Below are 25,000 nucleotides of genomic sequence, written 5' to 3' on the forward strand. Positions count from 1 at the left end.
GTAGTATAGGCCCGGGAACGTAAGCAGAATTATCTCCAGAAAAAGCATAGCTATAGGGCTACTTACAACGTCTTATTACCTAAGATGTTCGGTAGATAGTCTAACAGAAATCTTAATATATTAGAGGGGAAAAGTTAACGCATATGAACACATCTTTTCTACAAGAATAAAAAAACCGTCGAAAGGACTGTCGGCTAACGTCCATCCGCTTTCAAGATGGGGCTTGAAGGTAAAGGTAAAGTTGAAGGTTGAAGCTCTGAATTATTAAAACCGCATATGTTTCACTCGTCTTATTATCAAGATAATTATATTTTCAGCCCCTTTTGATCTCCGTCGTAGAATACACACACTCATCATTACTGCCACTATGTTTTGTCAATTTGTGTATGTCCAATGTCTTCTTATTTTATATTTTATTGCTGCTATTATAGTAGTTCTCGCTTTACTTTTCTCTCTTATGTTACATTTATTAATTTGCAAACTTTATACTACTACCTGAGAAATTTCTGCAATTTGATTGGCTAAGAGGAGAGGTATTTAAGCTCAATTTGAAATACCTACATGTGAAAATTACAGTTACTATGGTAACCCAAAAAACTAGTAAAGCTTTATTAAAAAATTGACAAAACTCTACAGAACTAAATAAAATACACAGTCTACTGCAAAACTAAAATACCCTGAAAATCATTATAAAAACATGAACGAAATAATCTCGTCGCGCGAAAAAATGGCGGAAAGATTTCCAGATTTTGAAATTCAGGAGAGTCAAGAACTAAAAGAAAATTCATAAAACCAAAATACTAAGAAAAGTACATCGACCAGGAACCCATGACCCGGAGCCTACAACTCTACTGTGTTCGTGTAACGGCGTTTTCACAGACCGATTTATTTTTAGATTGAATTTCCCGCGAATGAGACTGCCACATGAGCCCGATGACCAATTACAAGAAACTAAGCTGACGTCATAGGGTCACCGAACCGGAACTGCCTTTGTTTTTTCCGGAAAATATAGTCTAAAAATAGATCGGTCTGTAAAAATGCCGTTACATGGGCCCAGTATGGGAGCTGTAGGCTCCGGATCATGGGTTCCTGCATCGACCTACTAGCTCAATGTCTGGACCAGCTGTACCGAAAACAAGGACTACTTGAAACCAATTTGCAGATTTGCTCGCCTACGAAGCGAAACAACTCGACGAAAAGTTGCAAAAGTTATTCGCGTTACATGAATTTCTCAGGTTGCAGTATAAACGAATAATAGTATGATTTGCGTATGATATTTGGCGTATATACCACTGTACTGTACAGACTGTAAGTTACACGAAGCGCGTAAGCCCTAAATCAACGGAAAACAAATGGAAATCACAGTGCGGACCGAGAAAACGAGGTTAGTAAGATATTTATTACATCTTTGAGGTAATAAGGTGCGCTGGAAAGCACATTAGTTGACATCAAGCCGAACGTTCAAATGCCAAAAATGATCAGTGGCATGCTTAAAAATCTTATTGGCCATTTCTAACTACTTGCTTGTAAGATTCAAACAGTTTCAAAAGTTTCTTTCCCATAAACACGAAAACGCAAAACTTGCTGGAAAATGTTACATAGAAATGTCAAATCAGTTAGCGGGCCGTATTGTAGAGACTCTGTAGAATACGGCCGGCTAAATTAGTCAATCACGCGCGTACTATCTGAGAGATATAATCAAGTATCTTATCATATGGCCCGCACGGCCCCGTGCGCGCTTTCATTGTAAAACTATTCGGTGAAATCCCCGTATGAGGGCCTTAAAGCATTAGCGCGAGCAGGGCAGGAAAAAGCTGTACGGCCCTGCTAGGAACACGTACTGCTCCGTGCGATGCGATTTTAGAGGACTTCGTCGCTTTTAAACATCTAAGTTATATACAGCCAGAAAAACAAATGCAAACAACCTATTAGATAAACTTTCGGGGCAATTTTTTGTTAATTATTTTGTCCAAACTTCATATTCTGAGTGTTCATGAATAGTGAAAGAAGCCCATATGATAAAATGCTTATTGACTGAGTTTAGATCGGGTCGGACAAGAAAATAGGGAGCTTAAGCATGCGCATGTTTGAGACGCGGACGGCAACCGGAAGTGGCTGTTTTCCCTTTTAACTTGTCTTCACACAACCACATTTACATTGCCAAGTATCTTTTCTCATTAGAGATGATTAGTATACAAATCTGGGAGACACCACTGTCCTGGCACGCGAAATGTTCTCTTCCGGTTGCCGTCCACGTCTCAAAAACCGGCGTGCTTAAGCTCCCTAATATTTGGCCCGAGGACCCCGAGGTCATGGTGTACGGACCGAGCGCAACGTTTCGAAGACGACGATAAGAATTTGCATTATTCCGCTAAAGAAATGGGAGGAATGTTTCTATAATTTTTCGGATTTCGACCTTAAAACTTAGAATCATTGGGGCTACATTTGATAAAAAGGACTTTGCCTCAGCGAAATGGGAAAACAATTGTGAAATTACGACTTCAAGCAATATTACTGACTTGGTCTAAAAGAACAGAATATTTACAGTGATTATTTAATTTGATTAGAGCAAAACCTCGTAAAAGGTACGTACGCTATGAAATAATTACATCCCTGGTACTCACATTGTACATTGAGCCTGGCAGCATTGGAGGCAACCATTCCAACGGTATTGTTTGCCTGGCATCGGAATTCATGGTCGCTGTCAGTCCTACTCACATTCGTCACTGTCAGCTGTCTGCCATCTGATGATAAACTGACCCTGCGATGGACAGTCTTGTTGAAATTAGACCCATCAATGGTCCAAGAAAACGAAGGTTCTGGATTTCCAATGGCGTTGCAAGATAAACTGACACTGTCTCCTTCTTTCACCGTTTGAGTCCGAGGATGAGAAGTGAACACAGGCTTGTCTGCAAAATGTCACAAAAACAAGGATGTATCTCCTATTTTGTTATTGATCGATTTACTTTGAAAAATTTATACACCATCTGCCTCTAAGATGAACTTTTGTTTTTCCAGTGATATTTAAGGGGAACACGAAATGCTTCATAATTGGTTGAGGAAACGGTCGTAAACGTAACAGGAATCCGGAGTACGTTTGTCTTGTAGAAAGCTGAAATGGCATACAGGTTTCCACGGCAAAATCCTCCATTTTTAAACACACGACAAAACCGCACGAAATTCAGTGTCACGATGAGGATTCCGCATCTGCGCAAACCAGGATATACAAAATAAAACGAACTTTAGAATGCTTGTGCTTTCTCCAAAGGGGGTATCAGGGCTTCTCAGTGCTCTAACAACATTCACTTAGCAACGAATAGGTGTGTGCAGCTTTTAGGTTTTAGTAAAAGGATATAGACTAAGGATTCAGGTTGGAAGCATACTTTACAGTGCGTTGAAAGTGAAGACGTTCTTCCAAACATGAATGTGACGGGCACTTTTGTGTGGCAGGTTCTATTGTGTTGAAGTGTGTGACACTAAGGATGGTTAAGACGTATGGAAAGACAAACATTGGCACGAGAAACTCAGAAAACTCTATAGCGTTTTTGATATTAAGGTGGTTTTCACCAGTTTCAACAATTTGGAGGTAATGCCTTATTATAAGGATTAACTGTACAACATTTGTTTACGAAACGGTAATGTTATGGCACCAAGTGAAGCCTCATTTGTGTTTTTCATATTGATTTAAGCACGTTTTCTTGCGATTAAAGACATTGATGTACAACAAGTTCATTCGCTCGCGAATGTTGCTTGGGCTTATACTTTCGTGGCCAGTGTAAACCACCTTTCATGACTTTTTTTTTATCCATCCAAAGGTATTTTTCTTTGAAAGGGGTACCAGGAGATTTTGTCCAAAGATTACGCGATAAATAAAAATAAAATGAATACCATCCACAGTTACAACGTTTTTGATTCGGTGTCTATTGCTTTTGAAAGCCGACAATAAAGACTGGAGTAGATTTGAAGTCCGTGCAATCAATTATTCAGTAAAGATATGCTGATAATTCTTTGTTTCACGACTTCATTGAATATGAATCTAGTCCAGCAGACTGAAAAAAAAGTTTGATTCAGTTCTAGATCCAGATGATATTCCTACCCAGATTCAAATTTCAATGTTATAACTAACTCTATGAGATTGGCTGGAAAGCTCATCAATAGTTTATAGTATAAACACACAGGTGATTATACAAAATCGCGCGCTCTCATTGGCTCGCTATCTCGGATTATCAGGCGATAATCACCTCGACGGACAAAATGGCTGCAAGCAGTCGTTTTGCCACTGTAAAATGAAGAAGATTTCGCGTTGAAATGTTTTTTTTTCCTTTTTTTAAATAAATACCTATGTATTTTTACTAAAACAATTATTCGCCTTAGGCTCAGTGATTATCGGTGAATATTCACCTCAACTTCGTCTCGGTAAATATTCACCGATAAACAATTTGCCTTCGGCGAATAATTGTTAAATAGTTTATCAACACGAAATTATTTCATGATACTCACATTGTACATTGAGTGTAGCAGCATTGGAGGCAACAGTTCCGACGGTATTGTTTGCTTGGCATCGGAATTCATGGTTGCTGTCATTCGTACTCACATTCGTCACTGTCAGCTGTTTACCATTTGATGATAAACTGACCCTGCGATGGACAGTCTTGTTGAAATTAGACCCATCAATGGTCCAAGAAAACGAAGGTTCTGGATTTCCAATGGCGTTGCAAGATAAACTGACACTGTCTCCTTCTTTCACCGTTTGAGTCCGAGGATGAGAAGTGAACACATGCTTGTCTGCAAAATGTATAGAAGTAAAGGATGTTTTATATATAAGTACTTTCAGTGATAAAAATATTGGTGAATTGCCTGTACTAGGGTCAAATGGAAACAAAGTGTAAAGAAAGAAATTTGAGAATATGTTGCCTTTGCAGTTGTTATACCTTTTCACTCAGACTTTCCACGGAAAGATCCATCATTGCAAAATCGGAATAAATAACGTGCGAAATATAACCATTCTCCGGCCATATTTCAATTTTGTTTTTCATTTCATACGAAATTATAAATTAAAGTGCATCGGCATTCTGATAAGTCGTGAATACCATAAATGTAGGCTGTTGAAACAGTACAGTACATTCCCTGAGTAAACGATATTCACAAGCAGATTCGGACAGGATAGTACGATTGAGCATACGTTGTTTTACCGACCACAGGCATTACATATTACACATTGCGGCGTCTATATTGACCAAAGGGAACGGTGGGATCTGTGTCTATTTAAAAATAAAATAAAAAAAGGATTGTTCTCACATAGCACGTTCAAAGTAGCCGCATCGGAGGAGGCGTTGGTGGAGCCATTGAACACTACACAACGATATTGCCCACTGTCCTCGGAGATGACATTCCTTATCGTCAACGTTTTATTGAGCCGTCCAAAGCTGATTCTGGAGTTTGCATTCGTTCGTAAAAACGACCCATTTTTAGTCCAAGAAACTGTGGAATATCCACTCGCGTTGCAAGAAAAAGTCACGTTACTTCCGTTAATCACTGTCTTGCTCTCCGGATGTTCTGTGATTTCAGGTGCACCTATAATAAGAAAGCAAATATCATTGTTGCAATACCTGATGCAGAAGAGATGCAGGGCCAGGTGGATGTAGAGTTGTCTCTCACTTTCCTAAACGTTTTATGCACTTTGTCCAACACGACTCAGATTAATGAATCGGGATTTTTGAGAACATCACACACATACACACGTAATATTAGAATTCAACATAATGTTAAACTGTTCGACGCAAAAAAACGGGGAATTGCGAGGCATGTCACAATCGGGTTGGTTTCTATAGAAACGCTCGCTGGCTGTGCGCACTGACCCTGCTACTTGAAATAAATATTACTTTGTTAATCAACCCATCTTGCAGTCTATGGGACAGAAAGCACATATAAGCGCTTCTGAAAGCCGCAATAGGGTTCCTGTTTGATACGTATCACAGCACAACTGCCAGTTGACTGTGTACCCATTTTCTCTAAGTTCAAGAACAAAAAACAGTTTATTACTATACGTGAACTCGACAAATGGAAAAATGCAACTGATAAACGCAGCAAGCCAGAACATAGTTAGTAGAGGGGACTGGTCCCCCTCTACTAACTATGGCCAGAAATAACATTCGACTTCATTTGTCGGATAACCTACCAGTCAACAGGTTTTAAAGGCTATATTTTCAGGGAGAAGAGGCTACTTTGTCACTTTCCGCTGGTTCAACCATTTTTTTCAAAGATAATACCGATAAAACCATGTGTGACTACTGGTCGGGAGCTCGGTGACGCCATTCATAAAACCAAGGGGGTTCCGGTTTTTATACAAAGAAAAATTGATAAGCCCAGACATGTCTTTAAGTTAAACATTTAACTTCAACCTTTATACGATTCAGCAAAAGAGAGTTTCTGCATTAAAAAATGAATTATATTGACGATTTTTTCATTGAGACCAAACGGAATTAGGTTCCCCGAGACTTGTTTAAGCGCTCTTGAATGATGAGAGTTGCGCTCAGTATTACTACTATGCAGGTATTAAGTCTTGATTGATAAATCAATTTGTTCATTCCTTGTAAGTGTGTGACTTTGAATAGGCGAAGAGGCTTGAGAATCTTCTAGTTTTCCCGATCTGACCATTTTCCATATTACTATGCCTTCAATTCGTTTACAGCTTCCGCAGCCGAACACAGAGCAATTATCACCTGGCATAACTTTATGTGGTATGGCTTTACATAAACAGTTCAATTTTGCTTTAAAAGTCTCAGAAGCTAAACAACTTGACCCTCTCAACTCCAACGCCATCTTGGATTATGTTTGTGTACGGTCAATGTCACGTGTCAGGTCATAAAAGCGACCAAAGACATAGTCCTTTAAAGTTTGCCGGGTTTCATAACCAGTCCCCTCTACTAACTATATATATGATCTTACCTATCTCTAGTTCAGTTTGGGGATGCTGTTCTAAGGAACTCTCTCAGAAATTACAAAAGCTACAAAATTGCGTTGCACACGGATCATCTATTATCATGATAAATACTGTCGAGCTCTTGCGTAATTTGAAATGGAACAAACTAGATCAACAAAGAGCTGTTGCCAAAGCAGTTTTGATGAACAATGCCTTGAACAACCGTGCCACCAATTATTTGAATACTCGGTTTTTTCCGCGTAACGCCGGAGAGTTTAAAATTCTGAACATAACCTATCTATACCACAGCGGTGTACTAATTATGGTAAACGAAGTTTTAGTTATAGCGGAGCTGTGTTATGGAGGAGCTAGCCTGCCGAAAGAGGTGAAGCAATCACAGAACTATTTAGCTCTGTAATATACAGCTGTTTCGAAAAAGGTTGTCCAAAAGAGGCGTAGGAGCGTTTGCGACAATGCCGAAGGCTAATATGGGACAGTATTCAATATGTTGTGAACGCCAGAGCCGAACATGCCACGACCGTACAGTGAAGACTACGATGGCGAAATATTTGGATGAAAGAGTTCTCAGAATATAGCGTTAATGAAGTGGCAGTAAGCACATGCACACTTATGTTGAAGCTCTCTCCCGCCATCACGCTACCAAAACACGTCCAAAACCAAAAGAGTTCATTAGCAAAAACGATGGCTCTGCACGTGCACAACAGGTTTTGGTACATTTCTCAAACTTTCTCTGCGAAACATGACATAAAAAAGTGACGTTAAAGTTGTCAGAATCTTGCTTTCTTTGTGAATCCTAACCCTTTGTTACTAATTTATGGCCTGGATCATTTGACTGAATTTTGAAACTCTCATATCTCAAAACATGAGCATGTATTACGTTTTCGATAGCATTGCCGTTATGTTTTCTTTGGCTCATGCAGACTGACAGTTTACCACAATGCCTTTGGCATTGTAGCGTACACATTTATGCTTCTTTTGGACAACCTTTCTCGAAACAGCTGCATATGGTGCCGATAAAATCCGTTCTCAGGCTGAATCCATTTTTGAACACACTTAACTGATTAGAGTGTAATCAATCTCGACCCCAGGGCTCTTCTCTTGACTGAGGGAGAGAAAAGCCCTGGGGAACCCTGAAACAAAGTGTCTTCTCGTTGGTTTTCGTGAAGAACAATCAAAAGCGTCACTAATTGGTGCATTCATGTTATCTCGAGGAGTGAGGAGGCGCCGTAAGGTTCAAATGGCCAATTTTTGGCTATAAGAACCGTACGGCGCATGTTCTCCTGCATAGTGTTTCCCAGAGCCTTGGGTCCGAGGCTCTTGTGACGAGCATGGAGTGTAATGTGAAGTGCTGATTATCTACCCCATATGAACCATGTGAGTGTTAGCCCTATTGATGGACAGAGAAAAACTGTTACCAGGGTGGGAATTGAACCCACGACCTTCGGGTTAGATCACCGCTGCTCTACCCACTGAGCTACAAGATCAGACGGGAGCAGGCCGTGGGAAGTGACGGTGTTAAAGTTACGGCAATGAACATGTTATAAGTGCAACACTGTTAGTTATTAGTTCACATACATAAAATACTCAAAATTGACCATGACAGAGTTATGTGGCTTCATGCACAGTTGAACTGACGAGGCGTCACACTCCCATTTTTCCTTACTTACATTGGAACGAAAAGTTGGAATAACCGTTTCCTTACACGCTTACCGAATAATTTACCAGAAAGATTTGTAAGGACCGTTTCAAATGACGTTGTAAATAAGCCACTCCAAATGAATATGCAAGTACCCGCAGAAGATTTTAGCACCCGGAAACTACTGGGAAAGCGATCGAAACCTGAGAAACAAGAAATGTCACCAATGTTGTTTTAATTAAGCACGATTGAAAACATGTTTGTAAGTCGTTTCGAGTTTAAAAGTTGCTCTCACCAAAGAAACAGACGTAAAATATGGAGGTTAACAAATGGAGCCCAGTGATTTATACAAAATTATGCTGAAATGTCTGCCAGCACTGTTTTCATCAAAGCGAGTATTAAACACAACCAACCTTCTGATATCAATAGCAGCACCGTTCAAATCAGCAAGACATTGGGTCGAACCCAACGAATGAATCAAATAGATATCTCGACCCTTCTGTCTCCCTTCTGCAAGATCATGATTAGCATCGATGACAGTCATAGATTCTTAATGATTATTGTACCATATAACCCTTGTATGCAAATTTGTGCGCCTTTTCGACAACCACAAATCATGATGAGACTGAAAGATCGGTCAAGTGTAAAGCTAATAGAAGTATAATTTGTAAGCCACAATGCTCAGTTAACTCAATAACACGACTTCTCAAACTCATTAATAATTCATAAAGTCAACTACAAATCACTGCATGTATACCACATCACGTGCATGTGTTTGGATACCCAATGAAAAACAATATACCACTCTCCAGTGAAAGTGGTATATACCACTTAAATATGCACGATGACAACTTGCACAAAATCAATGAATATTTATTACAGACATCTCTGTAATGGCCGTGTCCAAAGTTTGTACTCCTTCTTCAAAGTCTTTCGTGGTAAAAAAGCCGCCGGGTTCCAAAGTACAGGACTTTACTAATCGATTCTGTTTCCATTCCTCGAAAACCTTACACGACCATTTGGTTTTATAAGCTGTTGATTTCGGTACTGCGTTATCAACACTTTTCTTCTCATCCACCACACTTTTCGGCTGCCGAAATCTCTCGAAAGACTTTGTTGCAGTATACATCCTGACTAAACCACAACTGAACTTGTAAATGCAACTTTTACATCTCAGAATAAATCAAATCGCATCATAAATGCAAATTAATTAAGCCGGTGAAAAACATCTTTGATATTGAAATTATCCAGGAAGGAATGTTAGATAGCGAACAATTCTAATTGGAAGTCTTTGTTTATGACTTGTGATCATGAGAAGTTATTTCCAAAACTCGTGCTTCGTGTTTCATCGGGGTATCCAAACACCTCGAAACAATAAAAGCACTCGGCCTGCGGCCTCGTGCTTTCATTTGTTTCTCGGTGTTTGGATACCCCGATGAAACACTCGCTCTCGTTTTGGAAATAGTACTTCAAAAGATGTGCTAAAACAGTAGCTTGTCTTGACAACCAATTTTAGAACTGCAAGAAAAAAAACAACAACAACCAAACAAACGGTAGCCTCTTTACATACTCAATAGTTCCTAGAAACAACTATTCACCTCAGTGAATTCACCTTATTTTAAATCAAACCTTGAATATCCCTGCGCGACAATAAAGAGACTTTTTTACTTTACTTTATCTATCACCACACGGAAATACGACTGAAACGCTATTTAATTCAGTGATTTACATGTTTTGACTCAAAATGTACGTAACTAGCACAGGTCGACTTAAAAATGTAGTCAGGTAAAACTCCTGGCGGGGGGAGGGGTCCTGTATGCTATATTGGTAGCCTAAAGTGTATGATTTTCTAGCCGTTTTGGTCTTGTGTGGTCTTTGGTTTGTTCACTCAAGTCTTGAATTGGGTATGTTTTTTAGAAGAAGCTACTTCTGCATCATTTGGCGATAAGAACGTTCGTTTTTCTGGGAGTACCCCAAGCTCCCATGGGGTAAAACTATGGTAGACAGAAGCTTAATTGTTGTAAAATGAGACATAATGACTTAAGGTCAACGGGTTCCGAGAATCCCTTAAACCCTATAAAAGCCTGATCGAGTAGGAGCATCCCGTCATTTCAAGATCATAGCCAGAGCAGATCATCCAACCTCAGCACTGAAGGTAAGGGTAGTCTGTACAATCTACACGACTAAGCATCAAATGAAAACGTCCGCATTTCAGAAGTACATCAATTTGTAAATCTTCCATGCCGAAATTCACGACGTGACTGACGGATCTTTACAGGTCACGGTTGCCGAAATTCCCGAAGGCAAATTCATCAATATTGATCATTTTCGATACTTCACATGAGATACAGCTCATTTTTTGTATGATCCAGCTTTGGTATCTTTAAAACCAGCCCACTTAGCTTGTAAAGTCGAAATTGGCTTTAACAAAGCGCAAGCAACAAGGCTACGCCCCTTGGGGGCGGTGTATCATGAGCCACGAAAGACGATTATTTGTAAAATTAACTGCCAATAATAGCATAAATTCTCTTATGAAATTCATGCATAATTATTAAACTAAAAATGTATGTACATTCTCAGAGCCTCCTTGTGAGGAAATTTTAAAGCAGTTTGTAACGTATTACGATATCTCCATATAATATTTCCTATTTTGTCTCATAATATTTTTACTTAAAAGAGGTAAAATAACCGTGATGCACGAAAGGCACGCATTTTCACTGTAGATTTCTTTTATGTTGCTTTTGCCTTTAGCAGCGCTTGGAGGGAACTAAATAACTTCATTAAAACAGCAAATTCTCAGTCGATTGAGTCATGTGAACTACTTATGATTTGACCCCGGAAATTATATACTAATCATCTCTAATGGAGAAAAGATATTTAGCAATGTTAGTGTGGTTGCGAAGACAAGTTAAAAGGGAAAACAGCTCATTCCCGGTAGCCGCCCGCGTCTCAAAAAAGCGCGTGCTTAAACTGCCCCTGTGATAAAAAAAACCACTTCCTTTTTTCCTTCAGATTTTGAAAGTGTGTTTGCTTAACACCTGACTGGCAAAATTTTGAGCTTTGATTTTTATCCAAAGGCCGTTTACTTTTGAGTGTAAGTTTTGGATTTCACGGTCCGCCATTACTCACGTTCAAAACTGACCGATTGGACCTCAGACGGTTGGATCCAGGGAAAAGTGACGTCAGAGGCTCACTAGCTTAAAATTTCAGCGTGTGAACGCAGCTATTATATATGCAAAGCGTGAGTTTAAAAGTCTGAAAGCCCAAAACCCCCGTGCTGCATATTAATTCTGCGGCGTACACACGTATTGCATTCTTAAACTAGTGAGCCTATGACGTAATTTTCTCCTCGATCCAGCTCTCTCAAGAACACAATGTTAGTAATGGCGGACCATTAAATAAGAAAATTACAGTTAAAATAAAGAGGTGTCTTTTTGAAATCAAGGCTTAAAACGTGGGTCACTTAGTGTTTTGTTAACATAGTTTTGAAATCCAAAGAAAAATATGAATTGATTTTTTGGTCACAGGGGCACTTAACACTTAACATCCGACAGTCATTTGAAAACTGCTCTATCAACAAATTCTCATACCTGAAGGCGTTTGGCTTGGAGTTGGATAGACAGGCGTAGAAACAATCAGTCTAATCGTTGAAGAGCTTTGATTTGATGAAGACGAAGGACCGGAAGACTGTGGTACTGAGGGCGAAACAGCCGACGTGGGAACACTATTCAAAACAGCTGTCCTTGATGTTTTCGGCGAGGCGGACATAGACGGACTCGGCGAAGTGTTGGCTGATGTAAAAAGGTAAAAAACTTATGTAAGACGTCAAAGTGATTTTGCGAATGATTCGGTTTCGCATCAACTCAGCGTGTGACTTGAAATCTATAGCGCTCTACACACTGGTAGTTACCTTTTGAAAGTCATTACCAACTGATCAATGCATGAAAAGGTCCATAATAAATGGTTACAGTAGTATTAGTATCGAAATTTCTTTAATTTGTAGTTGATTCATGAAGTAATACTTAACCTAATTATTTACCAAATTCTCATACCTGAAGGCGTTTGGCTTGGAGTTGGATAGACAGGCGTAGAAACAATCAGTCTAATCGTTGAAGAGCTTTGATTTGATGAAGACGAAGGACCGGAAGACTGTGGTACTGAGGGCGAAACAGCCGACGACGTGGGAACACTATTCAAAACAGCTGTCCTTGATGTTTTCGGCGAGGCGGACGCAGACGGACTCGGCGAAGTGTTGGCTGATGTAAAAAGGTAAAAACTTATGTAAGACGTCAAAGTGATTTTGCGAATGACTCGGTTTCCCATCAACTCAGCGTGTGACTTGAAATCTATAGCGCTCAGTCCACACACTGGTAGTTACCTTTAGAAACTCATTACCAACTGATCAATGCATGAAAAGGTCCATAGTAAATGGCTACAATAGTATTAGTATCGACATTTCTTTAATTTGTACTTGGTTCATGAAGTAATACTTAACCTAATTATTTACCAAATTCTCATACCTGAAGGCGTTTGGCTTGGAGTTGGATAGACAGGCGTAGAAACAATCAGTCTAATCGTTGAAGAGCTTTGATTTGATGAAGACGAAGGACCGGAAGACTGTGGTACTGAGGGCGAAACAGCCACCGTGGGAACACTATTCAAAACAGCTGTCCTCGATGTTTTCGGCGAGGAGGACGCAGACGGACTCGGCGAAGTGTTGGCTGATGAAAAAGGTAAAGAACTTATGTAAGACGTGAAAGTGATTTTGCGAATGACTCGGTTTCAAATCAACTCAGCGTGTGACTTGAAATCTATAGCGCTCAGTCCACACACTGGTAGTTACCTTTAGAAACTCATTACCAACTGATCAATGCATGAAAAGGTCCATAGTAAATGGCTACAGTAGTATTAGTATCGACATTTCTTTAATTTGTACTTGGTTCATGAAGTAATACTTAACCTAATTATTTACCAAATTATTTACCAAATTCTCATACCTGATGGTGTTTGGCTTGGAGTTAGATAGACAGGCGTAGAAACAATCGGTCTAATCGTTGAAGAGCTTTCACTTGATGAAGACCAAGGATCGGAAGACTGCAATACTGAGGGCGAAACAGCCAACGTGGGAACACTATTCAAAACAGCTGTCCTCGATGTTTTCGGCGAGGAGGACGCAGACGGACTCGGCGAAGTGTTGGCTGATGAAAAAGGTAAAGAACTTATGTAAGACGTGAAAGTGATTTTGCGAATGACTCGGTTTCGCATCAACTCAGCGTGTGACTTGAAATCTATAGCGCTCAGTCCACACACTGGTAGTTACCTTTAGAAACTCATTACCAACTGATCAATGCATGAAAAGGTCCATAGTAAATGGCTACAGTAGTATTAGTATCGACATTTCTTTAATTTGTACTTGGTTCATGAAGTAATACTTAACCTAATTATTTACCAAATTATTTACCAAATTCTCATACCTGATGGTGTTTGGCTTGGAGTTAGATAGACAGGCGTAGAAACAATCGGTCTAATCGTTGAAGAGCTTTCACTTGATGAAGACCAAGGATCGGAAGACTGCAATACTGAGGGCGAAACAGCCAACGTGGGAACACTATTCAAAACAGCTGTCCTCGATGTTTTCGGCGAGGAGGACGCAGACGGACTCGGCGAAGTGTTGGCTGATGAAAAAGGTAAAGAACTTATGTAAGACGTGAAAGTGATTTTGCGAATGACTCGGTTTCGCATCAACTCAGCGTGTGACTTGAAATCTATAGCGCTCCACACACTGGTAGTTACCTTTTGAAACTCATTACCAACTGATCAATGCATGAAAAGGTCCATAGTAAATGGTTACAGTAGTATTAGTATCGACATTTTCTTTAATTTGTTTTTGGTTCATGAAGTAATACGTAACCTAATTATTTATCAATGTATTCCATTAACAAATATATTTTTTTACACTTAGCTATGGGTCACCTACTCGATTAGATCACTTAACTTCACACCGCCTTTTATGTTGTATTTGTGTTAGTTAAAATAAAATTCATGTCATTGTCAGGACGAGGACCGCAAATAAATGTGCCAAAATGCAAAACGTACGTGCATGGCGTGTAGAACGTTTGTTTATGTTCGACACAAACTGCAGCATAACTGCACGGACGCCTTATTCACGCCCTAAGAGCCGACTCCAAAAGATGACAGCTCTATCGCAAGTATTTCGTAATTATTCCATCTTGTTTAGGTTATGCAATACGGGCGAATTATCCTGTGGCTGGATGGGCACGAACGGTTTTCCAGTTAATCATAAGCATCACAATTTTCTCAAATTTGATTGGTGTATTAAGTTCTTTATTTTTCACTAATTATTGTGTAGGGTTGAAATGGGACAGTGAAATCGTAAAGTTGGCTGTAATCGGATACCTGAAATCGGACAGTTACATCAACCAATCATATTAAGAGCACCAATCACAGAATTTATCACAATAACCATAGCAACAACTACTTACCCTACCAAACTGGGGATTTTCCAAAATGAGCAAATTTGTAACATTAGACAGTGAAAAAGGAATGCATTAAAATTTTGTTTTCTCGGAAATTGTAATGGTTATGATTAGTTGGTAACAGGACTTCGTGTCGTCCAATTTAGTCTCTAATCGTACTTGTCATTAAACAAATCGGACTCCCGCTATGCAGTTGTTCGATTTTGTTAATCATTCGTATGATTACAGACTAAATTGGACTCCACTCAGTCGTCCTATTACCATTATAAATACAGCAAATAGGTGGTTACATCTGTGCTAGCGTGGTCAAAACCTATAATTTGGTGACTTCCCGTTGTTGTTTTGTGGAGTGGGGCAAAGAAATGCCGCTGAAAGGCGTGACGCACGTGCAGCTCGATTATTTTCATCCTTTTAAGGTGGCTGAACACAGTTTTTGATACCTATGTTTCATTTACCTTTTTCTCTAAAACCCTTGATCCTTTGGTCGCCAAAAACGGTAGCAAGCAAGCTAATAACACGAACTTTAGTTTTTTGATAGCTAAGCTGACGTATATGCTGTTGCCATGGCAACATGAATAAATATAAACAGGCCTTTAAAATCGGTTTTGTTTATTTGCAAAAAATCTGGGCGTTAGATTTTCTTTATAATTTGCATGCAGCATGCTTGTAACGATGCTCACAAGTTCACAATACTTTAACAATAATTTGACACAGAGATCTTTAATTATCCCTTGTTGAAGGTTCACTGGAAGTTCAATTTTTCTTCAATATTCCAGTTACTTATTTCCTAAAGTATTTTCGTGCCAAATTTCGTTAAATTCTAACGAGTGGCTCTCGAGAAACAGGAGTATTTCCGGGAAAGCTATTCCGCATTAAATCGCAAATTTTTAACTTACTACGCATGCGCTGCCTTTAATTGGGTTCTTTCCATAACAAAGAAAAATCTGCGAATTGCGGAGGTCTTTGCACCGTTACCTTTTCTAACATACATTTCTAATAAAGGACTAAAACCATCAAAACAATTTGTTCAATTATGAGGAAAAATAGTACAGATAGCGGAAGCATTGAGCAAATAAAATGATTGCTGTATTGAAGGCATGTTAATTTTTTTGCAATCCTTGCGCGCGCGCTGCATTGCGTTAGCAAGAACGCGCGCGAAACTGACTGTGTTCGCCCACCTTAACCAATAATATTCTCGCCTTGTGGGGTAGTCGTTGCCGTAGCCGACGCCGTTAAAGTAAAAAAGTAAAGTAAAGCAACCATATTTAACGTCGATAACTCGTAACAGTAATTCAACTGACAAACCTGAGGTCGACGGTGCGCTCAATTTACTCCCCCCTCTCCGTAAGTGGTCCGTTTTACGGGTATTTAAAGCTACTTAGCTACACGGAAAGGAAAGAAGTCGAAGAAAGGATGCGAGATCCGGGAATCGAACTCAAGACCTATTGCACCAAGGCCGCGCACTAACCGACTGTGCCATCCTTGTTCCTTAAACTCCCTATTGCGTTAGCTGCGAAGACGTCGACCAGGACAGAGAACAAACAAAAACAAAAAGCAAAGAATAATGAACAAGGCCAAGGGCTCCGCACGCTATGCAACTGTGTAATACCGTAATACCGGCTTTTCAGTACCTACTCCTAACAACGAGGTCAGTTACGTTGATGAAGTAAGCCTTTAAATGTAATAAAACTTCCATTCCAGTATATTCACAACTCGCTTCACATATCGAGCAACTCGGAATGGCGAATCTTCATTTGCTCGAAGCCTGGTTAGCGCTAACAGTTGGTTAATAGGTATCAAAACGTATAGCCGGGTTTCCACGGTATTTAACGCTGGTTAGCGTTAACCATGCTTCGCGGCAACCCGGGCCAGGTTCAGATGACGCTGCTGGATCCTCTTTAGCCGTCGAAGTCGATATCGCTCGCAAACGAGGAAACAATGTTCAAGGGCACCCAAGTGAGAGACATTTGTAGGCTCCTTGTAATGTATAAAGACCGTCCAGGTTTTTATCACCTAGACGAGTTTGATCTGTTCGTTTATCTTAGCTGAAAATTGAAGTGTCCGAAAATTTTAGGGAATGAAATCTTCATCTCAGAAATTGCTACCTGAACGTTAACTTCCATGGCCAGGGAACCATCTGCTCATCCGAAACTGCTAGGTGACCTTTTAAGTGCCAAAAATTGCAAAAATATCCCTTCCGAACATGTAAGGGACTACGTTTCGCGAATCTTTTAGGTGATGTTTTAGTAAAGAAATCTATAACTGTATTTGTACTCATTAAAGTGCCCCTGTGATCGAAAAAACCACTTCCTTTTTTCCTTCAGATTTTGAAAGTGTGTTTGCTTAATACCTGACTGGCAAATTTTTGAGCTTTGATTTTTATCCAAAGGCCGTTTACTTTTGAGTGTAAGTTTTGGATTTCACGGTCCGCCATTACTCACGTTCAAAACTGACCGATTGGACCTCAGAGGGTTGGATCCAGGGAAAAGTGATGCAAAGCGTGAGTTTAAAAGTCTGAAAGCCCAAAACCCCCTTACTGCATATTAATTCTGCGGTGTACACGCGTATTGCATTCTTAAACTAGTGAGCCTTTGACGTAATTTTCTCCTCGATCCAGCTCTCTCAAGAACATAATGTTAGTAATGGCGGACCATTAAATAGGAAAATTACAGTTAAAATAAAGAGGTGTCTTTTTGAAATCAAGGCTTAAAACGTGGGTCACTTAGTGTTTTGTTAACATAGTTTTGAAATCCAAAGAAAAATATGAATTGATTTTTTGGTCACAGGGGCACTTTAACACTTAACATCCGACAGTCATTTGAAAACTGCTCTATCAACAAATTCTCATACCTGAAGGCGTTTGGCTTGGAGTTGGATAGACAGGCGTAGAAACAATCAGTCTAATCGTTGAAGAGCTTTGATTTGATGAAGACGAAGGACCGGAAGACTGTGGTACTGAGGGCGAAACAGCCGACGTGGGAACACTATTCAAAACAGCTGTCCTTGATGTTTTCGGCGAGGCGGACATAGACGGACTCGGCGAAGTGTTGGCTGATGTAAAAAGGTAAAAAACTTATGTAAGTCGTCAAAGTGATTTTGCGAATGACTCGGTTTCCCGTCAACTCAGCGTGTGACTTGAAATCTATAGCGCTCCACACACTGGTAGTTACCTTTAGAAACTCATTACCAACTGATCAATGCATGAAAAGGTCCATAGTAAATGGCTACAGTAGTATTAGTATCGACATTTCTTTAATTTGTACTTGGTTCATGAAGTAATACTTAACCTAATTATTTACCAAATTCTCATACCTGAAGGCGTTTGGCTTGGAGTTGGATAGACAGGCGTAGAAACAATCAGTCTAATCGTTGAAGAGCTTTGATTTGATGAAGACGAAGGACCGGAAGACTGTGGTACTGAGGGCGAAACAGCCGACGACGTGGGAACACTATTCAAAACAGCTGTCCTTGATGTTTTCGGCGAGGCGGACGCAGACGGACTCGGCGAAGTGTTGGCTGATGTAAAAAGGTAAAAACTTATGTAAGACGTCAAAGTGATTTTGCGAATGACTCGGTTTCCCATCAACTCAGCGTGTGACTTGAAATCTATAGCGCTCAGTCCACACACTGGTAGTTACCTTTAGAAACTCATTACCAACTGATCAATGCATGAAAAGGTCCATAGTAAATGGCTACAGTAGTATAAGTATCGACATTTCTTTAATTTGTACTTGGTTCATGAAGTAATACTTAACCTAATTATTTACCAAATTCTCATACCTGAAGGCGTTTGGCTTGAAGTTGGATAGACAGGCGTAGAAACAATCAGTCTAATCGTTGAAGAGCTTTGATTTGATGAAGACGAAGGACCGGAAGACTGTGGTACTGAGGGCGAAACAGCCGACGACGTGGGAACACTATTCAAAACAGCTGTCCTTGATGTTTTCGGCGAGGCGGACGCAGACGGACTCGGCGAAGTGTTGGCTGATGTAAAAAGGTAAAAACTTATGTAAGACGTCAAAGTGATTTTGCGAATGACTCGGTTTCCCATCAACTCAGCGTGTGACTTGAAATCTATAGCGCTCAGTCCACACACTGGTAGTTACCTTTAGAAACTCATTACCAACTGATCAATGCATGAAAAGGTCCATAGTAAATGGCTACAGTAGTATTAGTATCGACATTTCTTTAATTTGTACTTGGTTCATGAAGTAATACTTAACCTAATTATTTACCAAATTATTTACCAAATTCTCATACCTGAAGGCGTTTGGCTTGGAGTTGGATAGACAGGCGTAGAAACAATCAGTCTAATCGTTGAAGAGCTTTCACTTGATGAAGACCAAGGATCGGAAGACTGCAATACTGAGGGCGAAACAGCCAACGTGGGAACACTATTCAAAACAGCTGTCCTCGATGTTTTCGGCGAGGAGGACGCAGACGGACTCGGCGAAGTGTTGGCTGATGAAAAAGGTAAAGAACTTATGTAAGACGTGAAAGTGATTTTGCGAATGACTCGGTTTCGCATCAACTCAGCGTGTGACTTGAAATCTATAGCGCTCAGTCCACACACTGGTAGTTACCTTTAGAAACTCATTACCAACTGATCAATGCATGAAAAGGTCCATAGTAAATGGTTACAGTAGTATTAGTATCGACATTTTCTTTAATTTGTTTTTGGTTCATGAAGTAATACGTAACCTAATTATTTATCAATGTATTCCATTAACAAATATATTTTTTTACACTTAGCTATGGGTCACCTACTCGATTAGTTCACTTAAATTCACACCGCCTTTTATGTTGTATTTGTGTTAGTTATGATAAAATTCATGTCATTGTCAGGACGAGGACCGCAAAGAAATGTGCCAAAATGCAAAACGCACGTGCAGGGCGTGTAGAACGCTTGTTTTTGTTCGACACCAACTGCAGTATAACTGCATGGACGCCTTTTTCCCGTCCTAAGCGCCGCCTCCAAAAGATAACATCGCTATCTCAAGTATTTCGCAATTATTCCATCTTGTTTAGGTAATACAATCCGGGCGAGGTATCCAGTGACTGGATGGGCACGAACGGTTTTCCAGTTAATCCCAACCATTACAATTTTCTCATATTTGATTGGTGCATTAACTACTTTATTTTTCACTAATTATTGTGTAGGGTTGAAATGGGACAGTGAAATCGTAAAGTTGGCTGTAATCGGATACCTGAAATCGGACAGTTACATCAACCAATCATATTAAGAGCACCAATCACAGAATTTATCACAATAACCATAGCAACAACTACTTACCCTACCAAACTGGGGATTTTCCAAAATGAGCAAATTTGTAACATTAGACAGTGAAAAAGGAATGCATTAAAATTTTGTTTTCTCGGAAATTGTAATGGTTATGATTAGTTGGTAACAGGACTTCGTGTCATCCAATTTAGTCTCTAATCGTACTTGTCAGTAAAGAAATCGGACTCCCGCTACGCGGTTGTCCGATTTTGTTAATCACTCGTATGATTACAGACCAAATTGGACTCCACTCAATCCTATTACCATTATAAATACAGGAAATAGATGGTTGTATGTGTGCTAGCATGGTCAAAACCTATAATTTGGTGACTTCACGTTGTTGTTTTGTGGAGTGGGGTAAAGAAATACCGCTGAAATGCGTGACGCACGTGCAGCACAATTATTTTCATCCTTTTTAAGGTGGCTGAACACAGTTTTTGATACCTATATTTCATTTACCTTTTTCTCTAGAACCCTTGTTCGTTTGGTCGCCAAAAATGGTAGCAAGCAAGTTAACAACACAAACTTTAGTTTCTCGATAGTTAAGCTGACGTATATGCTGTTGCCATGGCAACATGAATAAATATAAACAGGCCTTTAAAATCGGTTTTGTTTATTTGCAAAAAATCTGGGCGTTAGATTTTCTTTATAATTTGCATGCAGCATGCTTGTAACGATGCTCACAAGTTCACAATACTTTAACAATAATTTGACACAGAGATCTTTAATTATCCCTTGTTGAAGGTTCACTGGAAGTTCAATTTTTCTTCAATATTCCAGTTACTTATTTCCTAAAGTATTTTCGTGCCAAATTTCGTTAAATTCTAACGAGTGGTTCTCGAGAAATAGGAGTATTTCCGAGAAACCCATTCCGCATTCAATCGCAATTTTTTAACTTACTACGCATGCGCTGCATTTAACTGGATACAGTTTCGATAACAAAGAAAAATCTGCGAATTGCGGAGGTCTTTGCACCGTTACCTTTTCTAACATACATTTCTAATAAAGGACTAAAACCATCAAAACAATTTGTTCAATTATGAGGAAAAATAGTACAGATAGCGGAAGCATTGAGCAAATAAAATGTTTGCTATATTGAAGCCATGTTAATTTTTTTGCAATCCTTGCGCGCGCGCTGCATTGCGTTAGCAAGAACGCGCGCGAAACTGACTGTGTTCGCCCACCTTAACCAATAATATTCTCGCCTTGTGGGGTAGTCGTTGCCGTAGCCGACGCCGTTAAAGTAAAAAAGTAAAGTAAAGCAACCATATTTAACGTCGATAACTCGTAACAGTAATTCAACTGACAAACCTGAGGTCGACGGTGCGCTCAATTTACTCCCCCCTCTCCGTAAGTGGTCCGTTTTACGGGTATTTAAAGCTACTTAGCTACACGGAAGGGAAAGAAGTCGAAACAAGTATGCGAGATCCGGGAATCGAACTCAAGACCTCTTGCACCAAGGCCGCGCACTAACCGACTGTGCCATCCTTGTTCCTTAAACTCCCTATTGCGTTAGCTGCGAAGACGTCGACCAGGACAGAGAACAAACAAAAACAAAAAGCAAAGAATAATGAACAAGGCCAAGGGCTCCGCACGCTATGCAACTGTGTAATACCGTAATACCGGCTTTTCAGTACCTACTCCTAACAACGAGGTCAGTTACGTTGATGAAGTAAGCCTTTAAATGTAATAAAACTTCCATTCCAGTATATTTACAACTCGCTTCACATATCGAGCAACTCGGAATGGCGAATCTTCATTTGCTCGAAGCCTGGTTAGCGCTAACAGTTGGTTAATAGGTATCAAAACGTATAGCCGGGTTTCCACGGTATTTAACGCTGGTTAGCGTTAACCATGCTTCGCGGCAACCCGGGCCAGGTTCAGATGACGCTGCTGGATCCTCTTTAGCCGTCGAAGTCGATATCGCTCGCAAACGAGGAAACAATGTTCAAGGGCACCCAAGTGAGAGACATTTGTAGGCTCCTTGTAATGTATAAAGACCGTCCAGGTTTTTATCACCTAGACGAGTTTGATCTGTTCGTTTATCTTAGCTGAAAATTGAAGTGTCCGAAAATTTTAGGGAATGAAATCTTCATCTCAGAAATTGCTACCTGAACGTTAACTTCCATGGCCAGGGAACCATCTGCTCATCCGAAACTGCTAGGTGACCTTTTAAGTGCCAAAAATTGCAAAAATATCCCTTCCGAACATGTAAGGGACTACGTTTCGCGAATCTTTTAGGTGATGTTTTAGTAAAGAAATCTACAGCTGTATTTGTACTCATTAAAGTGCCCCTGTGATCGAAAAAACCACTTCCTTTTTTCCTTCAGATTTTGAAAGTGTGTTTGCTTAATACCTAACTGGGAAATTTTTGTGCTTTGTTTTTTATCCAAAGGCTGTTTATTTTGTGTGTAAGTTTTGGTTTTCCCGTTCCGCCATTACTCACGTTCAAAACTGACCGATTGGACCTCAGAGGGTTGGATCCAGGGAAAAGTGATGCAAAGCGTGAGTTTAAAAGTCTGAAAGCCCAAAACCCCCTTACTGCATATTAATTCTGCGGTGTACACGCGTATTGCATTCTTAAACTAGTGAGCCTTTGACGTAATTTTCTCCTCGATCCAGCTCTCTCAAGAACATAATGTTAGTAATGGCGGACCATTAAATAGGAAAATTACAGTTAAAATAAAGAGGTGTCTTTTTGAAATCAAGGCTTAAAACGTGGGTCACTTAGTGTTTTGTTAACATAGTTTTGAAATCCAAAGAAAAATATGAATTGATTTTTTGGTCACAGGGGCACTTTAACACTTAACATCCGACAGTCATTTGAAAACTGCTCTATCAACAAATTCTCATACCTGAAGGCGTTTGGCTTGGAGTTGGATAGACAGGCGTAGAAACAATCAGTCTAATCGTTGAAGAGCTTTGATTTGATGAAGACGAAGGACCGGAAGACTGTGGTACTGAAGGCGAAACAGCCGACGTGGGAACACTATTCAAAACAGCTGTCCTTGATGTTTTCGGCGAGGCGGACATAGACGGACTCGGCGAAGTGTTGGCTGATGTAAAAAGGTAAAAAACTTATGTAAGACGTCAAAGTGATTTTGCGAATGATTCGGTTTCGCATCAACTCAGCGTGTGACTTGAAATCTATAGCGCTCCACACACTGGTAGTTACCTTTTGAAACTCATTACCAACTGATCAATGCATGAAAAGGTCCATAGTAAATGGCTACAGTAGTATTAGTATCGACATTTCTTTAATTTGTACTTGGTTCATGAAGTAATACTTAACCTAATTATTTACCAAATTCTCATACCTGAAGGCGTTTGGCTTGGAGTTGGATAGACAGGCGTAGAAACAATCGGTCTAATCGTTGAAGAGCTTTCACTTGATGAAGACCAAGGATCGGAAGACTGCAATACTGAGGGCGAAACAGCCAACGTGGGAACACTATTCAAAACAGCTGTCCTCGATGTTTTCGGCGAGGAGGACGCAGACGGACTCGGCGAAGTGTTGGCTGATGTAAAAAGGTAAAAACTTATGTAAGACGTCAAAGTGATTTTGCGAATGACTCGGTTTCCCATCAACTCAGCGTGTGACTTGAAATCTATAGCGCTCAGTCCACACACTGGTAGTTACCTTTAGAAACTCATTACCAACTGATCAATGCATGAAAAGGTCCATAGTAAATGGCTACAATAGTATTAGTATCGACATTTCTTTAATTTGTACTTGGTTCATGAAGTAATACTTAACCTAATTATTTACCAAATTCTCATACCTGAAGGCGTTTGGCTTGGAGTTGGATAGACAGGCGTAGAAACAATCAGTCTAATCGTTGAAGAGCTTTGATTTGATGAAGACCAAGGATCGGAAGACTGCAATACTGAGGGCGAAACAGCCAACGTGGGAACACTATTCAAAACAGCTGTCCTCGATGTTTTCGGCGAGGAGGACGCAGACGGACTCGGCGAAGTGTTGGCTGATGAAAAAGGTAAAGAACTTATGTAAGACGTGAAAGTGATTTTGCGAATGACTCGGTTTCGCATCAACTCAGCGTGTGACTTGAAATCTATAGCGCTCAGTCCACACACTGGTAGTTACCTTTAGAAACTCATTACCAACTGATCAATGCATGAAAAGGTCCATAGTAAATGGCTACAGTAGTATTAGTATCGACATTTTCTTTAATTTGTTTTTGGTTCATGAAGTAATACGTAACCTAATTATTTATCAATGTATTCCATTAACAAATATATTTTTTTACACTTAGCTATGGGTCACCTACTCGATTAGTTCACTTAACTATTTGGGTGTCCTTAACTTCACACCGCCTTTTATGTTGTATTTGTGTTAGTTATGATAAAATTCATGTCATTGTCAGGACGAGGACCGCAAAGAAATGTGCCAAAATGCAAAACGCACGTGCAGGGCGTGTAGAACGCTTGTTTTTGTTCGACACCAACTGCAGTATAACTGCATGGACGCCTTTTTCCCGTCCTAAGCGCCGCCTCCAAAAGATAACAGCGCTATCTCAAGTATTTCGTAATTATTCCATCTTGTTTAGGTTATGCAATACGGGCGAATTATCCTGTGGCTGGATGGGCACGAACGGTTTTCCAGTTAATCATAAGCATCACAA

At 39.9% G+C, this 25,000-nt stretch overlaps 1 protein-coding gene and 2 long non-coding RNA genes across 4 annotated transcripts in view; 2 read left to right on the forward strand and 1 right to left on the reverse strand.

Moving 5' to 3' along the window:
• Positions 1-2,351: 2,351 nt before the first annotated feature.
• The window catches only part of LOC138024901 (leucine-rich repeats and immunoglobulin-like domains protein 3), a 33,536-nt gene continuing 10,887 nt past the window's right edge, over positions 2,352-25,000 (reverse strand). The window contains exons 1-3 of one of the 2 annotated variants that reach the window (XM_068872097.1): positions 12,170-12,377; positions 5,299-5,574; positions 2,352-2,909 (exon numbers count right to left, since the gene is read on the reverse strand). In XM_068872097.1, coding sequence (XP_068728198.1) covers positions 2,551-2,909; positions 5,299-5,574; positions 12,170-12,347 — 813 coding nt within the window. In that variant the 5' untranslated portion in view covers positions 12,348-12,377 and the 3' untranslated portion in view covers positions 2,352-2,550. Of the gene's footprint in view, positions 2,910-5,298; positions 5,575-12,169; positions 12,378-25,000 lie in introns of those variants that run through there. The other variant, XM_068872098.1, reaches the window with a different exon arrangement.
• On the forward strand, positions 12,284-13,214 carry LOC138024915 (uncharacterized). The gene is made up of 3 exons (XR_011127094.1): positions 12,284-12,383; positions 12,638-12,848; positions 13,106-13,214. It is a non-coding gene; the product is annotated as an uncharacterized lncRNA (long non-coding RNA).
• Positions 17,860-21,197, forward strand: LOC138024914 (uncharacterized). The gene is made up of 4 exons (XR_011127093.1): positions 17,860-18,140; positions 18,395-18,605; positions 18,863-19,073; positions 20,829-21,197. It is a non-coding gene; the product is annotated as an uncharacterized lncRNA (long non-coding RNA).

This window comes from Montipora capricornis, chromosome 11 (assembly GCF_036669925.1).
Source record: "Montipora capricornis isolate CH-2021 chromosome 11, ASM3666992v2, whole genome shotgun sequence".
In the NCBI taxonomy this organism is placed as follows: domain Eukaryota; kingdom Metazoa; phylum Cnidaria; class Anthozoa; order Scleractinia; family Acroporidae; genus Montipora; species Montipora capricornis.